The 16,596-nt window shown below is 38.9% G+C and overlaps 1 protein-coding gene across 2 annotated transcripts; it reads right to left on the reverse strand.

Moving 5' to 3' along the window:
- Positions 1-442: 442 nt before the first annotated feature.
- On the reverse strand, positions 443-15,553 carry LOC147339223 (interleukin-18 receptor accessory protein-like). Of its 2 annotated transcripts, none has more exons than XM_086290854.1 (12): positions 15,339-15,553; positions 15,007-15,199; positions 13,243-13,393; positions 12,993-13,161; positions 6,589-6,651; positions 6,330-6,441; positions 6,083-6,243; positions 5,547-5,684; positions 5,204-5,311; positions 4,985-5,125; positions 4,794-4,909; positions 443-812 (listed from the first exon to the last, which is right to left on the reverse strand). In XM_086290854.1, the coding sequence occupies exons 1-12, from the start codon at positions 15,418-15,420 to the stop codon at positions 660-662; spliced, it is 1,587 nt and encodes a 528-aa protein (XP_086146980.1). In that variant the 5' UTR covers positions 15,421-15,553; the 3' UTR covers positions 443-659. The 2 variants fall into 2 exon arrangements, with proteins under 2 accessions (XP_086146980.1, XP_086146976.1); XM_086290850.1 differs by having other exon boundaries at positions 443-884.
- Between the last annotated feature and the right edge of the window lie 1,043 nt (positions 15,554-16,596).

A 16,596-nucleotide genomic window follows, 5' to 3' on the forward strand; every position in this document is an offset into this window, starting at 1 on the left:
GTCAGTACTGACAATTGATCAGACTTATAATATTTCTGACTTAGTCAAAATTGACTGAATCGAATCGAATCGTGAGATTATGAAAAAGAATCGAATTGATTCTAGAAATAGGGGCGATACCCAGCCCTATAGTATAGGAGGTGACTCACCCTTTTTTCCCTCCCAAAATGTTAAAATGATAGCTATGAATCTACATCTGTGTCATGGAAATTTCCTTAACGTGTGTTTTTGTTCTGACCTTGAGAATCAAAATACATTATTAAAGCCAGGAAGAATTTATTTTTTTATTGCAGACGCTCAGAAAATAAATATGAATGATAAACTGTGAGCTCTATATAAGAAAAATAAGTACAAAGCAAAACCAAGGTGTTAAACAGTATTTCAAAGTTAAAAAAATACTATGCACAGTATACACATGAAAATATTTCAGGTATCATAAGGATTTCTGTTTTTTTTTATGATGATTTCCGTTGACGTTCTGTGGTTAATTGTGGTTGAATGGCTTTTGCTGAAAGTGCTTGCAACATTTTAATGAAAACTATATTAAGAGAACTTTCACCTTTACAGTACACAGTAAATAAATATAATGTACAGTAAGAAAAGAAGAGTAACCTTATAAATTCTATAGTTTCTTCCAACACCAAAAAAAATCAGTAATGCTACCTCACTGAAACTAGCTTCACTTTGTTTTTGGGCATGGTCTTCCTTAAAGATCTCCAGAAGTTGCTGTGGGAAGGTTCCCCTGACCTCCAATCCAGGCTGGGTAGCACTCCCAAGGCCCTTTGCACAAGTGTGGGCAGGGGGGGATCAGGCTGGATAAGAGATGGCGAGGCTTTAGTGGTCCATAAAAGCAGGAGTTTTAGGACAGAGTTTTGCAGCAAAGCCTAAAAATGTGTAAAAAACCCCAAAACAAAACAATAATGATAAATAAACGATAACAATCTAATTGTTAAGAAATTATAAATATTTTCTTGTTTAAAAAAATTGCACCTTCATCGTAAAAGAAGATTCACACAGCTATTGGTTTCAATTTAAGTCACTGAAGTGATTAAATGAAACTTACAGGATTGTATTCGGGTTGTGCTTCTTGCAAAATGAAAGTTTTCCACTGGCAACTTCTACATAGTCATTATTTGCTAAACATAAGTGTGAAGTTTGGAAGGAAAATTGCATGTTTTCATAATGTGTCCAGGGAAAAAATAAAGCTTTAGAAGGTACACTTAACTGCCAAAAGTATTCAATTACCATCAAAACATTTGTTAAAATGAAGTCCACAGCCACAGGTGTATAAAACCAAGCATCTAGGCATGGAGACCGCTTCATCTTCCTCCAAGAGACCTAGAAACACTTATTCATGCCTTAATCACCTCTAGACTGGACTACTGCAATTCACTCTATTTGGGTCCTTAACACTCATCTCTCCATCGCTTGCAGTTAGTCCAAAATGATGCTGCACTTCTTTTAACAGGTGTTAGAATGCATGAACACATCATTCCAGTTTTAGCAAATTTACACTGGCTTCCTGTAAAGTATCGTATTGATTTTAAGATTCTTTTACTTACTTTTAAAGTTTTAAATAATATGGCGCCCAGTTATTTAAACAAACTCCTCAACATGTATGACCCCAAAAGAGGGCTGAGATCACCTAACCAGATGCTCTTAGCACAACCGAGGCCTTGATTGAAGCATAGAGGAGATCGGGCCTTCGTAGCAGCAGCACCCAGACTCTGGAATAATCTGCCAGTGGAGATTCGTACTTCAGAGTCTTCAGTCTTTTAAGTCGCGTCTTAAAACTCACTTTTTTACTTTGGCTTTTAATTCGAGTTCAGTTTGAGTACCTGTTTTATGTTTTTAATGTTAATTCATTGTCTTCTCATTTATCAGTATTTGTTTCTAATTTATCTATATTTGTTTCCTATTGCTTTCTCTTGTTCTTAACTGATTGTGAAGCACTTTGATTAACTGTTAGTTAACCAAAGGGTTAGTTGTTTTTAAATGTGCTATACAAATAAATTTTGAATTGAATTGAATGGAATCTGGAGCTCAGTGAACTCCAGTGCGGTACCGTGATATGATGTGTATAAGAATGTCTTTTATTTATGTATTATTCACATTATTTTATTGTATAATGCCTTAGTGCCACTGGATTTTAGCATGTCTCACACTCAAGCAGTTAGACAGATGGTGGGGGTCTGGTAAGGAAGTTGGGGGGAAGCAGACAACTCCACAGGAAGAGTCTTTTGTGTCTTCGAGGACTCTGGGAGGTAGCAAGGGAGTGTGAACCTTAAGGTGTGAAACAGCTGTGTACTGCCTTTTGTTCCTAGAGAAGGTATTTAACTGAGAGCCATGCAAGGCTCAGAGAGGGACTCTGCTGACCGTCTGCCCCACGGTCATGCATCCTCTCCACCAAGCTTAGTTTTCTGTTCTTTGATTTGATTAAAGAATGTTAGCTACCGCTCACCACTTGTCTGCAGGCTTTATTTAATGGAAAACTTCCGCAATAAGATGATGTCACAAACAGGATGGTCCGTGTGATCGCTGAACAACGGTTCCGTGGACGGGCTGATCACCCCTGAGAGAAAAGGTACCGTTGGGGGTGTCCAAATTCATGGGCTGCATTTGTAGGCCGATTACGCCACAGCGATGCGACAAAGGCTGCCCAAATTCGTAGACTCCTCCGAATGCAGACAAATGCGTCCTCCTTTTCCACGAATTTTAAGGATGGGTCGGGTGTGTCCTTTATGGCCCACCATATCGCAGAATTCATAGCGTGGATCAGCCAATTCCAGTTTTCAACAATAGCGGCCGCTACTAAGTTTTTAATATTACTCTTATTACTCTTTCTGGGTCACAAAATAAACTTTTAACATATTTTCAGGGGAGAACGTAGCTGTGTAAATTTCAAATATCTACAAAGCTGTTGAAGCAAGTAAGGTGGCCAATTTTTGTATGCGATTGCAGAAGAGATTTAAAACTGTGACCTAGAAGTGTGATTGTGAGAGTCGTTTTTGCCACAGGTTATCCCGGGGGGATCAGTAATCAATGAATTTTAACCTGTCTTACATGTAACAGTCCATCTGGTCTGATTACTACTAGAGATGGACCGATCCGATATTACGTATCGGTATCGGTCCGATACTGACTTAAATTACTGGATCGGATATCGGAGAGAAATTAAAAATGTAATCCGATCCGAAGTATCACAAAATCACCTCACAAAACGCGCTGATTGGCGTAACCCAGCTCTGCGCATCGGAGCAGTATGTGTCACGTGATAGAGCGGCTGTTGTCTGCCAGACCTGTCGGTGGTCTGTTGGAGCATTTGGAGCCTCGCTACATGCTTCCTAACCGCGGCATTTCATCTTGGCGAAAACTATCCCAGAGAAGTAAAGCAAGTGTGTAAGTTCACCCCTGAATGTTTGCATAGTATTTCCACGTTAAGCTTAACAACTGATATATGGATCCACAGCTGGACTGGCCATCGGAGTTCCATATTGAGGTGAAAAGGAAGCGATTTGTCCCATACTTCAGCTAGAATTAAAAAATAGACACAAAGCTGGAGTTATTCTGTCTTTGCTGTGCAGTTGCATCTACTTCTCTCATTCACTCCCCCTTCCTCTCCTGTTATTACTTCAAACATGAAACTGATCAATGATCAGCTGATCGGCTTTTCTGCAGCAAGTCCCGTCTTTCAGCTTGATAAGCTGTTGTTAGAATGTATTTAATATCACTTTCTAGTATCAGCTGAGGTTTGCTGGAGCCACGGCTGTAAAAGCTGCTGGTCATGATATCCGTTTGGATATGTGGTGAGAGGGAAACATGAAGATGAAACCAGGAGATGTCTTTACTGAATCATCAGAGCTGAACAGGTGATGGAGAAACAGGTTTACCTTTTAGGTGACATGAATGAGTTGAAGGGAAGTTATGAACTGTTTCTGAGAGATAACACCAGGATCCTTTTTTAGGTAGCTGACGGCTGGTAACTGTGCAGGGGCGGGTCTAGCAAAGTGTTGCCAGGGGGCCAGGTAGGGCATTAACAGGGGAAGGGGGGCACAAAGAAATATTTTTCTTTGTTATGTCATTTAAAAACTTTGAACAAATAATTATCTGAATCTTACAACAAAAGTGGTCATCTGATTAAATGTATAGAAATCCATTATTGTATATAGTAACTAATAAGTGTAATATACACCCTAGTAAGCTATAGTACGTTTTCCTTTGGGAAGGTACCATCTGTGCAGTCTGCAATTCTGTTGAAGAAAGATGTTGAATCTCTTTAAATATTGTAGAAAAATAATTGATTTCTGTGCATTTGTTTTACACATGCATTAAATTAAAGTTGATTACATCGATTAAGAGCGGGGGGTGGTTCCCTAATATTTTTGCTGGGAGTTGGCAACCCTATTAGTTAGGTAGGTAAGTACTCTATAAAATACCAGAATAGGGAGGATGGTGTAGGTTTAAATTTATTAGATTGATCAGTATTGCTGAACTATAAAATGTTTTGGGTGGAGTGTATTTTTTGCATACAGGTATAACAGAATAGCTTTAGTCCCTTGTTTTTTTAAAACTTGAGTATGAACTTCTGCAAAATGCAGCAAGATATTTATTAAAAACTGTTTTATTGATTACAAAATGCGCTGTATCGGATTCATATCGGTATTGGCAGATATCCAAATTTATGATATCGGAATCGGTATTGGAAAAAAAAAGGTGATATCGTGCCATCTCTAATTACTACAGAAACTATACAAAACAAGAAAAAGTTCTGCTTTGTGAGTATGTAATCCTACCTGAACTCCTGATTCCAGTTCAAACACAGCATTACTGTTGGTGAAGTAGTCATCTGACAGGACACAGATAAGCATTTGGCTTTTCTTTAATGCAAGAACCACGTCATTTGTGTATGCTGTAGAGAAAAAAGAAATTAGGAACCCTTTTGGGAAACATCTCTCACACAGACACAGATATATGATCTTTTAACCTCCTCCAGGAATCACATCCCTCTCCAGTAGACAGAGGCGATACCCCCACTGGTCCTCTAACACTTGGGGCAGCAGCACCTCTAGTGGCTTTTTGGTAGCTTTAACTTCCTCGTTAAGTAGGTCGGTGATACACAGGTCTCCTGTCAACAAAAGAAACTGTTACTTTATGTTTTTTAAAAATGTAATAGGGTGAAAAAAGAATCCTTGCTTTGGCTTACCTTCCTCATCATTAAGAGGTGATCTGGAGGAAATGATCTCACCTCCCAACACTTCTTCTGATGCAGGGCTCCACACATACGACAGAAACACATCAAACTCTTTCTCATCTGGTAGAGGTGTCAAGTTGCGAAAGACAGCGTGAGAAAAAAAATACATATGATAACAGTCCTTCTTTGTGGAGACAAAACAATATATTGACTGCCACTACTACAAAAAGTGACTATTTTAAAGCATTGACACAGCGTTTCAGTTAGCCTATGAATTTAATGCCCATCCTGAAGTAATGCCATGTCCTATAAAGAGGAGAGACAGGTGTGCCAGTCTATGTGCATCTGCATTAACCTCCATTGTGTTTTCCATTTTTAAAGTAGCATCTGTAGATGAGCTGTATCTCCAGCCATTTTACACGCACGATGATTATCAGCCCACCCACCGGCAGGAAGGCTGTAACTAGATACCCAACCAGTGATGGCCATTGCACTGCAAGAAGAAAAAAGCAACAACAAAAGAACAACTTTTAGATTGTATTACGTCTTCAAAGCAGGAGTGACCGACATGGGAAGCTGGATGGGTAGAAGCTGGAAGACAAAACTGAAACAGTTTAACTACACATTAAGCAGACACAGAGCAACCCTCGCGTGCTTTAAGAATTTTGTTTGTGATGAATATGAGTTAAATAGCTTTCTCTTTAGCTTTAGATTGGATTTCATCACATTTTTTGCTTGTTTGGTGATTAGTTTTTTTGTTTTTTTTTGCAAAAATATTGTCTATTCCAGCAGACCACAACAGTGACTAAAGCACAGTGGTATAACAGTGTTATTACACATATATTCTGACTAAAACATGAACACATGAAGTAACAATAAGAACATTATTACCTTTAATTTTCCTTTTCAGCTTGATTGTGGCGCTGATGTTTCCAAATGTATTACTGGCGATGCAGGTGTACGTGTACGTCAAGTGATGTGGTGTCACCTCATTTATCGTAGCTACCTGTATGACCTCGTACTCTTGCGTGTACTTTTTCAAAGACTTCTGTCTGCATTACAGAAATGATGTTGAGAGCTTTGCATGCTACATGAATGGATTTTATAACATTAGTAGTAAGGGACTGATGCGACTTACTTACTGTCTAGTAGAGTCATGTTACCATCATTATTCATGTACCACTCTATCTTTGGTGAAAAATTTAGTTCAAAAGGAAAAAGTGCCTTACATAAGAATGTGTAAGGCTGGCCTAAATTGAGTGGAGGAGAAAAAAAGCCATTAAAAGCAGGTCACTAGAAGTGACACAAACAACTAATGGGCTGCTTGATTTTGTGTGTTCACTTCCTGTACATGTTTTTCTTTAAAATAAGTTTTTCAGAATGATGTAACTAATCACCAATTTCCACTTCCTTTGGCTCATTATCAACAGGAATCCTGGGAGGACTGCGTGATGGCGGTGCTGTGAAGGCGATTGGAAATAAAGTCAGAAATGTGTACCTAATTTACTACAGAAACAGTCATACACATATAGATCTGAGCTCTACTTTGAAACAGCCACTACAACAATTCAAATGACTCCTTGCAATCTGTGTATATCAAGACATACCGACACCTTAAAATTCAGCAAGAAACAAGCAGAAATAAGCCAAGATGCAGGCAGCTCTGTCAGGCTGATTTTTGCATCACAACACTTGTCAGCAAGCTACAGAGGGGCTCAGAGCACAGTATGTTTTAACTGTAACAGCACTAACTTATAGCTAGCTGCATACCCAGAGCTCTTTTATAAGACAAATCTACAGATAAATGAAATGTACTATCACCATATGTATTTGCATGCATTCTAAGTTGTTCTTACACAGGAAAGCAATGATAGCAACAACCACACAAACAGTTAACCACTTAACCACCTACTGTGGGTTAGGCCCTGTGGTATTCAGTTTCTGAGCAGCATATGAACCAAATAATATTTTTTGGTAGAGTGTGTAATGTACAAATTGAGTCTGGGATGTAAATGGTTTTCTTATAGGGCAGTGGCATTCAGGTGTCCCTTGTGTAATTGTATATTTCTTGAAATTGGATTGGAATATGGATGAAATGCCATTGCATCAGTGTAAATGAATACACTAATGACATACTGGTGAAAGAACAAATTTGTCTGACCTGGCCTAGAAAAAAAATATTATTGCAATTTATAGAATCTGACTTTTCAAAAGTGTGTTAAAATGGATGCTTAAATTTGGGACATCTGTTTGACGTGCAAATGTGTAAATGAGTACGTACAGACATTAGATCTTGCAAGATATGGCCATGCTGTTTTATCCGGTAGTATGCGCTGGCCTACTTTAGTATTACTTTTTTATCTTATTAGACTGTAGTATCAGATTTCTAATTGGCCAAACTATCTATTAAAAGCAAGTAAGAGGACGCACATAACTTGGTCTTATATACATACATACATGTGTGTATATATATATATATATATGTAAATCTTTTTGCATTTTTTTTGTTTGCTAGCCTTTAGTGGCACAATCTTTTGCAAGACGACTGCAATAAATAACCTAACAAAACAAAACAGAAAGATGCAAGTTGTGTAACCAATGTGTTTTCTTCCACTGAGTTACATTATGTAAGGATTATAATAAAGCATTATATTAAAATTCCCTTTTTAATAACCTTTAAGAGTGGTGCTGCAGCTGACATGAAGCATGGTATTGGAGCTTTCAGAAAAAAAAACTGTTGTGAATAAAACAATTGGTGCAACTGGTTATGAGTTTAACTTCACAGTTTAGCAATTAAACTGGGAAGCTGGAAGGATGGAAACTGTGACATTAAACTGAGCAGGGCGATAAGATAAGCTCTGTGTGTGATGTCTGCTGTTTTGCAAGTGCACTATAAGAGATCAATGTGGACACTCAAGTGTGCAATAGCAAGAGTACAACAAGATAAGACAAGACACTGTTGGGAAACAACACGCATTCGCCATCAAAATAAAAGACGTGCACCAGATAAGAAGTTGCAACGCGCATTTGCGTACATATAAAAGCCACTGTTTTTGTCTGCTAGAGTGGGATTATTCTGCACCATATCTCTGTGCGTTCATCTTTTATTTGAAGCCAGCTCACCTCCTGCAACCACTTTTCCGAGAATACGTGCTTCTTTTGTGGTTCGGACTCCTTCTTACATTTATTTGGAGGTGGAGGAACACCAAAGTAATTGCTTAAAGGAGCTTGCTTCTTCGACATCTTTAAGAATTCTAAACAAATGTCTGTCCTCCTCCAGAAAATCTTATGTACGCAAACGCGCGTTGCAACTTCTTATCTGGTGTGCGTCTTGTATTTTGACAGCGAATGCGCACCTGTGGACCACTTATGTGCACCCCTGTTAATAGCTATGGATCACATAGCAATAGCAGGAATGGAATAGTGCAGTCGCTGAATGTTAATAGCTAGACTATGTATAGAGCATTAACCAGATAAAACATCTGGCAGCTATTGATGCTGTGCCAATCAGTGTTTCAGTGCAGAAATGTTTTAGTGAATAAATGAAAGCTTAAAGATGCTGGTGTTGAGGCTCATGATTTTAAGCGGAAGAATTATGGGCGAAAATGAATGTTGTGATTGGTAGCTGCACTGAGATGCGCAGAAAGGACGAGAAGTCTGTGCAACTGTGTATGTATGAATTGGACTATGTAATTTTAAATGCCCAGCAGTTAGGTGAAGATTAACAACCCTAGAGTTACAGTTAGGTCAATACCACACAACTTTTTGTAGTTTTGCTTGTTTTTTTGCCTGCTGTTCACTATTACAGTGGATTTTAAAATCAAACAGCCAAAATGCTATTGAAGTGCAGTTTCAGCTTTAATTTAAGGACTTTGACAAATGTGTTACACAAACTGTTTCGGAATTACAGCCATTGTTATACATATTCCCATACTGTTTTTTCTCATATTTGGATGCTGTTCACTGGAACTCTTAGTGTGCAGTCCAAAGAGGTGCAAATGAAGGAGGCCATCATGTTGAGTCTTAATCATGTGCCAAAAACCAGTATGGTAGATTGTAAAAAAAATAAATAAAAATGAATGCACTGGCCAGTTCAGCAACACCAAAACATCCTAAAGACCATTGAAGACAACTAAAGTTCTTGATCACAGAAGTTTTAACTTGGTTAAGACAAACAAACAAAAAATTAAAAAAAACTTTCGCAACATCCAGCTAAATTAAGAACTTTGTCAAGAAGGTAGGCATATCACTGACATCTACATTCAAGAAATTGCCTCATGAATGTGCGTACAAAGAGATTACAAAAAGTCGCAATCCACCGATTGCATTTAAGAACAGGAAGGCCAAATTAGACAGGCAGAAAACTTCATGATCCAAAGCATACTGCATTATGTGTCAGAAAAGGTGGTGCAAATGGTTACGGGCATGTATGGCTGTGAGTAGAAAAGGTAATTAGTGTTTACTGATCATGTGACTGCTCGTAGAAGTAGCAGGATGAAGTGTACAGGGCTATACTCTTTCTCTGTACTCTGCTCAGGTTAAGCCAAATGATACAAAACTGATTAAACTCCACATTACAGTGCAAATGGATAATGATGGAAAGCATAGTGCAAAAACAGAGATGGGATACTATTTAAGTCAGTCAGCTGATCTGTAATCCCAACAGAGCATGCTTTGTAGTAACTGAAGAGAGAGACCCCAAACGAGCAGCACCCAAATATTATTATATTCATATTTACAAGCATCCTGTTTGTTGCGAAGAGCTCATGATTTTAAGTGGACGTAATCTTGGGCGGAAGTGATTGGACTAAGTGCAGAAAGTGTATGTATGAATTGGACTATCAACAGTCTTTGTGGATATGCACATTCTACAAACTGCCTGTGAGAAGCTGGAGACATTTCTCCTAAAAAACACAGTGCAGCTGCTCATGTTTGCATTAGCTTTAAGTTAGCATCACTGCACACACGGGTGTCAGCTCATTAGCTGAGTGGCTAAATATGTAGAAACTGTGAATATTCATCAGTTAGTTAAGAGATGCCAAGACAACCTAGAGTGCATGTGATACTAATACGGAGCCCGCACCATCTTTGGATGTCTGCCGATCACTCTTCATTCCTTGAACTGACTGAGAGACTAGAAGCTAGAGGTGCAGAGACTTTTACTGCCAGATATCTTCCAACAGCGAGTTCTTTTCCTCATCATGCTCTTCCAAGAGCATAAAGACTGCAAGTTCGGCATTATAGGGTACAATATTTTATGTATTTTTTCGTCTTTGAGTGAAGTGACCATCACGTTTTGGGCCACACTGCTCCCAAGCATCACTTCAGGCCTGCAACAAGTTTTCATTTCTGTTGGTGTTATTTTATTTTAACATATGCTGGCTTGAGTGTGTGCACAGAGAGAGTGTGGACCCCCCTTTGTGTTACTGAAGTTGAATTTGAGTTATCCAAATGACCATACCAAACATAATGAGACATTTTAAAGTAATTGTAACCCGGCATTTTACACAATTCTCTGTTTTAGTTTTCAAGATAATTTAATTCAACTCAATTGTTTCTGAAACTGGTCCGAGTCATTTTATTTCCTTAGTTACTAAGGTTGGGGCATTTGATGACTAAGTGTTACATTAGCGATTTGTAAGTGTACTAAATTTGTTACTTTTACAATACCTGCATTTGATAGTTTTAAATAGGTATCCTAGTATTTTAAAGTTCATCTAACAACACTCAAGACACTAAGTAATATTTGACATACTCTTATTGGATTAAAGTTGTTTGGTTTAAAGAACCCAAGGTGCTTACCTGGCACGGTAAGTACGGGTGGGCTACACAATGATTGCAAAGGATTTTCTTCCATATTTTTTAAAATCATCATTGTATTTAAAATTCTGTTTGGGTGCCCAGTTAGTTTTGATCCTCTTTAAATAGGGGGTTATTTATTAAAAAAAAATGCTGTAATTTACAGCTAATCTAAAAATATTGATTATTAAGCCCCTTGAATTAAAGCTGAAGGTCTGTATTTCAGTTTCATCTTGATTGATTTTAAAATCCACTGTGGTAGCACAAAGAAAAATGACACAAATTTGTCATCATCCCAAACAATTATGGTCCTAACTGTATGCTACTGTGTTTGCTCAAAATTGGTGGTACTTACAGGGAGTGCAGAATTATTAGGCAAGTTGTATTTTTGAGGAATAATTTTATTATTGAACAACAACCATGTTCTCAATGAACCCAAAAAACTCATTAATATCAAAGCTGAATGTTTTTGGAAGCAGTTTTTAGTTTGTTTTTAGTTTTAGCTATTTTAGGGGGATATCTGTGTGTGCAGGTGACTATTACTGTGCATAATTATTAGGCTACTTATCAAAAAAACAAATATATACCCATTTCAATTATTTATTTTCACCAGTGAAACCAATATAACATCTCCACATTCACAAATATACATTTCTGACATTCAAAAACAAAACAAAAACAAATCAGCGACCAATATAGCCACCTTTCTTTGCAAGGACACTCAAAAGCCTGCCATCCATGGATTCTGTCAGTGTTTTGATCTGTTCACCATCAACATTGCGTGCAGCAGCAACCACAGCCTCCCAGACACTGTTCAGAGAGGTGTACTGTTTTCCCTCCTTGTAAAGCTCACATTTGATGATGGACCACAGGTTCTCAATGGGGTTCAGATCAGGTGAACAAGGAGGCCATGTCATTAGTTTTTCTTCTTTTATACCCTTTCTTGCCAGCCACGCTGTGGAGTACTTGGACGCGTGTGATGGAGCATTGTCCTGCATGAAAATCATGTTTTTCTTGAAGGATGCAGACTTCTTCCTGTACCACTGCTTGAAGAAGGTGTCTTCCAGAAACTGGCAGTAGGACTGGGAGTTGAGCTTGACTCCATCCTCAACCCGAAAAGGCCCCACAAGCTCATCTTTGATGATACCAGCCCAAACCAGTACTCCACCTCCACCTTGCTGGCGTCTGAGTCGGACTGGAGCTCTCTGCCCTTTACCAATCCAGCCACGGGCCCATCAAGACTCACTCTCATTTCATCAGTCCATAAAACCTTAGAAAAACCAGTCTTGAGATATTTCTTGGCCCAGTCTTGACGTTTCAGCTTGTGTGTCTTGTTCAGTGGTGGTCGTCTTTCAGCCTTTCTTACCTTGGCCATGTCTCTGAGTATTGCACACCTTGTGCTTTTGGGCACTCCAGTGATGTTGCAGCTCTGAAATATGGCCAAACTGGTGGCAAGTGGCATCTTGGCAGCTGCACGCTTGACTTTTCTCAGTTCATGGGCAGTTATTTTGCGCCTTGGTTTTTCCACACGCTTCTTGCGACCCTGTTGACTATTTTGAATGAAACGCTTGATTGTTCGATGATCACGCTTCAGAAGCTTTGCAATTTTGAGACTGCTGCATCCCTCTGCAAGATATCTCACTATTTTTGACTTTTCTGAGCCTGTCAAGTCTTTCTTTTGACCCATTTTGCCAAAGGAAAGGAAGTTGCCAAATAATTATGCACACCTGATATAGGGTGTTGATGTCATTAGACCACACCCCTTCTCATTACAGAGATGCACATCACCTAATATGCTTAATTGGTAGTAGGCTTTCGAGCCTATACAGCTTGGAGTAAGACAACATGCATGAAGAGGATGATGTGGACAAAATACTCATTTGCCTAATAATTCTGCACTCCCTGTATATATATCATGAACTTTTAACCATAGTGATAATATCTTGATCATATAAGAAAACAAAAATACACATACATATGAGAACATGAAGACAGCACTTACGTATAACTATGACCTCAACCCCCGTCCTCAAAGTCCATGTCACTCCTCCCTCAATTATTTGTGTGTGACAGAAAAATACTCCATCATCCTTTTCATGGACTGGTTCGAGATATAACACCTCTCTGACTTCCCGGGACGGCCTGTGTTGGTCTGAAACCTTCTTTTTATTCTGTAAGAAAGCACACTTGTTTTGCTGTGATTTCAATGTTTAGATTGTGAAGTGGTTACTACTATCTTGTATGGAACTCACCTTGTACCAAGTGACATTTGTGTTGTTACTACAGCCGAAGCCTGGGCAGGAGATTTGACCACCAGCACACACAACCAGGATTTTAATGCTTTCATTACGCCAAAGGCATCTCATTTTCTCCACTTGCAGACGGAAGAACAGCTTGTTGCCACTGGATAGCAGCGACACGAACATGTAACAGAAATTTGTGAAGCAGCAAGTCATTTACACTCATTGAAAACAATTTATTTTGCATTTGAAGATAGATTTAAAAAAAGGTTTTAAACAAGTTTTGATTAAATTACTGCACTCAATGAACTGGGCCGCATTCAGATTTGTGAAAGGTACTATAAATGTGAAGTTTCATTGACTAATGATAACATTTAAACATCTCAGAGGTGTGATTCACACTTTGACACTTTTAAAGTGAAAACAGGTTTCGCATTCTCATGTGTATATCTGTTAGTGGCTGAGAAGAGGTGTCTTGCTGAAACACCTACGGTGAAAATGATGAGGGTGAAACCCACAGACATCTTTCTATGCTAATAAACTTCAATCTGACATAAGATGACCACTGACAGGAAAAGTGAATAACACTGATTATCACTTCATCTGTTAGTGGGTGGGATATGTTAGGGAGCAACAGTTTGTCCTCAAAATTGATGTTAAAAGCAGGAAAAATGGTCAAGAGTAAGGATTTGAGTGAGTCTGGCAAGAGCCAAAGTGTGATGGCTAGACGACTGGGTTAGAGCATCTCCCAACCTGCAGCTCGTGTGGAATCACTGGTAAAACCAGCGACAGGGTCCTGGTCAGAAGAAGTCGAGTCAACAGAGGCAGTTTGGATATGTTTTGCTGGGAAACATTGGATCCTGTCATCCATGTGGATGTTATTTTGACACGTACCACCTAACTAAGCAGTGTTGCAGACCATGTACACCCATCTGGGGTGGCTGTAGCTCAGGTGGCAGAGCAGGTCAGCCACTAATCAGAAGGTCGGTGGTTCGATCCCAGGCTGCCTCCTGGCTGCATGCCAAATATCCTTGGGCAAGATACTAACCCCGTGTTTGCCTACTGGTGGTGGTCAGAGGGCCCGGTGGCGCCTGTGTCCGGCAGCCTCGCCTCTGTCAGCGCGCCCCAGGGCAGCTGCGGCTACAATGTAGCTTGCTATCGCCAGTGTGTGAATGTGTGTGTGAATGACTGAATGTAGTGTAAAGCGCTTTGGGGTCCTATGGACTAGAAAAGCGCTATACAAATGCAGGCCATTTACCATCTGTGGGATGTGCTTGAAAAAAACAGTCCAATCATTGTAGGCCTTACCTCATAACTTACAGGACTTATATAAAGACTGTGACTAAAAAGAGAATGACAAGACAAGATCCATTAATTAAGTTGTGCAGAAAGGTGGGATGATTTGCAGTGTGATCCACTCAGAGGGAGTCATAGTTTAGATTTCTAAATTATGACTTAAAAATAAAGTTAGTAAAATAAACCAAATGTCAGACAACACTGCCAGATACCACAACCCACCTTCAGGGGTTTAGAGGAATCCATGCCCTGGTGGGTCAGGGAAGGGATTCCTTGATTAAACAGTGATTTTTAGTAACATTTGGCATTTTGTGCTATTTTTATCTGAGTCCTCGTTAGGGTCTCTATGGGCAAGAGAAACAATTACAGCAGCAAAAAACAAAAAACTGTTCCGGGGTGCAGTGTCTTTAAACATACCTAAAATAGGAACAATATATCACTGTATACAACATATCAGTACTTGAACTTAGCATTATTTACTTTGTGAAACATGAATAATTTCCAGAATGCTTAGCTTCAGCTATAAACAGTTTTCCACAGTCTAGGAATTGCTCTTCATTTCCTCCTCCTTCAGCACTGGAACTTGTACTCTTCATATCCACCATCTTTGAACAGTTACAGTATGGCATCGTAAAGTTTTGTCCCTCCGCAGCTTTGTAGTGCTTCTGAAGATCTGGACACACAGATGAGTCGTGTTGTTGTCATATTTCAATCTAAAATAGTCACTCTTCACACTTCCTCTAAAAAAAATACAACATTTTAAAACACTTCTGCTGTAATGTATGATTTACAATTTGTATTATGATAAATACCTGATTTGTTTGTTTGATGATTTGCTTCACAGTATCCCTTCAAGGAAAGGTGTAGAAAAAACAGGAAATATGCAGTTTCCATGCTGCGTCTTCGAATCTGAGAAAGCCGGTTGTTGGTGTCAGGCGTCGCAGTGATGGAGTTCTTAGTATTTCCTACGTTTCATGTTCTTTCTTCTTCTTTGGTGGAAAATCTTGCGGTTGAAGCAATTCACAGGACATATGTTGCAGCATGTGGTGTCATACAATTTCCTGTTTAGTTACACCCGAACATCATTTCACTGGAACTCACTCTAATATTTGAGTTCCTGCTACTTCTTAGCCACTTCCTGTGTGAACAGCAGAACAACATTTGTCTGTAGGCTTATATTTTACTTGTGTTTTAAGGGAAACCCTGTTTGACAGAGGTAGGGGACCCTTTCAGGATTTAGTGCAAAAAATAAATAAATACATAAATAAAGCAAACCCCAAACACAATTTTATATATATAATTACCACTGTATGATCTTTTAGAACAGATGTGTTAAGAACTACACATCATCTGTTGAAAACGGCAAAATGGTGTGATCCAGTCTCATTGTTGTTGCGCTGCTACATGCACATACAAGTTTATGATGGTATCTGCTGTGTGGTGGCATGCATATTTATTGGGCATCATAGTGGAGATATATGTGTCAGGGATAAGGATAACCTTGAAGCTTTAGGGAAAACCTAGATGACAAGAATCACATCCAAAAGGACTTTTCTGTTATGTGTGCATGGATTCTTGAAAGCGCTGGAAACCGTTCGCTGCTAAAAGGCAAGCCGCAGCCAATATCTACTTGCCACAGAGATTTAGGTAAGATCTGTGGTTAAAACGGGAATTCTTTTTTTTCACATTTCTACCTGAAATACACATTCAAGAAATTTGACTGTAAATTTGACTGTTACTGTGAACCTTGTACAAACTTCGAAACTAAAATTATCCTTGCATTATGTGCGACAACAATTGTAGTAATTATTTCCTCCAAACCATCAATGTGTCTTTTAAACCCCAATCCTACAAAACTGCTCAAAGACGTCTTACCATTAATTAAAGCTTCAATCTTAAATATGATCAGCCATTCTCTATTCTGTACCACAGGTCTTCAGGCTGACAGTAGTTAAACCATTACTTTATTTGAGCACTTAAAGCACTTTATATAACTTGCGTCATTCACCCATTCATGCAAACACTTTTTTCTACGTAAGTGCTTTCTATCTAACATTCACACACATTCAT

This window comes from Aulonocara sp. 'chitande type north' Nkhata Bay, linkage group LG1 (assembly GCF_057382095.1).
Source record: "Aulonocara sp. 'chitande type north' Nkhata Bay isolate Kocher_YH1m ecotype deep benthic linkage group LG1, A_spYH_male_GT1.1, whole genome shotgun sequence".
Lineage (NCBI taxonomy): Eukaryota > Metazoa > Chordata > Actinopteri > Cichliformes > Cichlidae > Aulonocara > Aulonocara sp. 'chitande type north' Nkhata Bay.

Bases quoted from the DNA above. Each gene is read 5' to 3' on its own strand.
- LOC147339223 (XM_086290850.1), bottom strand. From the start codon at position 15,420: ATGGAAACTGCATATTTCCTGTTTTTTCTACACCTTTCCTTGAAGGGA. The intron at 15,200-15,338 runs GTATTTATCATA...CTGTGTGTCCAG, and splicing joins TCATCAAACAAACAAATCAG to ATCTTCAGAAGCACTACAAA. The intron at 5,312-5,546 runs GTTAATGCAGAT...CACCTCTACCAG, and splicing joins AAATGGAAAACACAATGGAG to ATGAGAAAGAGTTTGATGTG.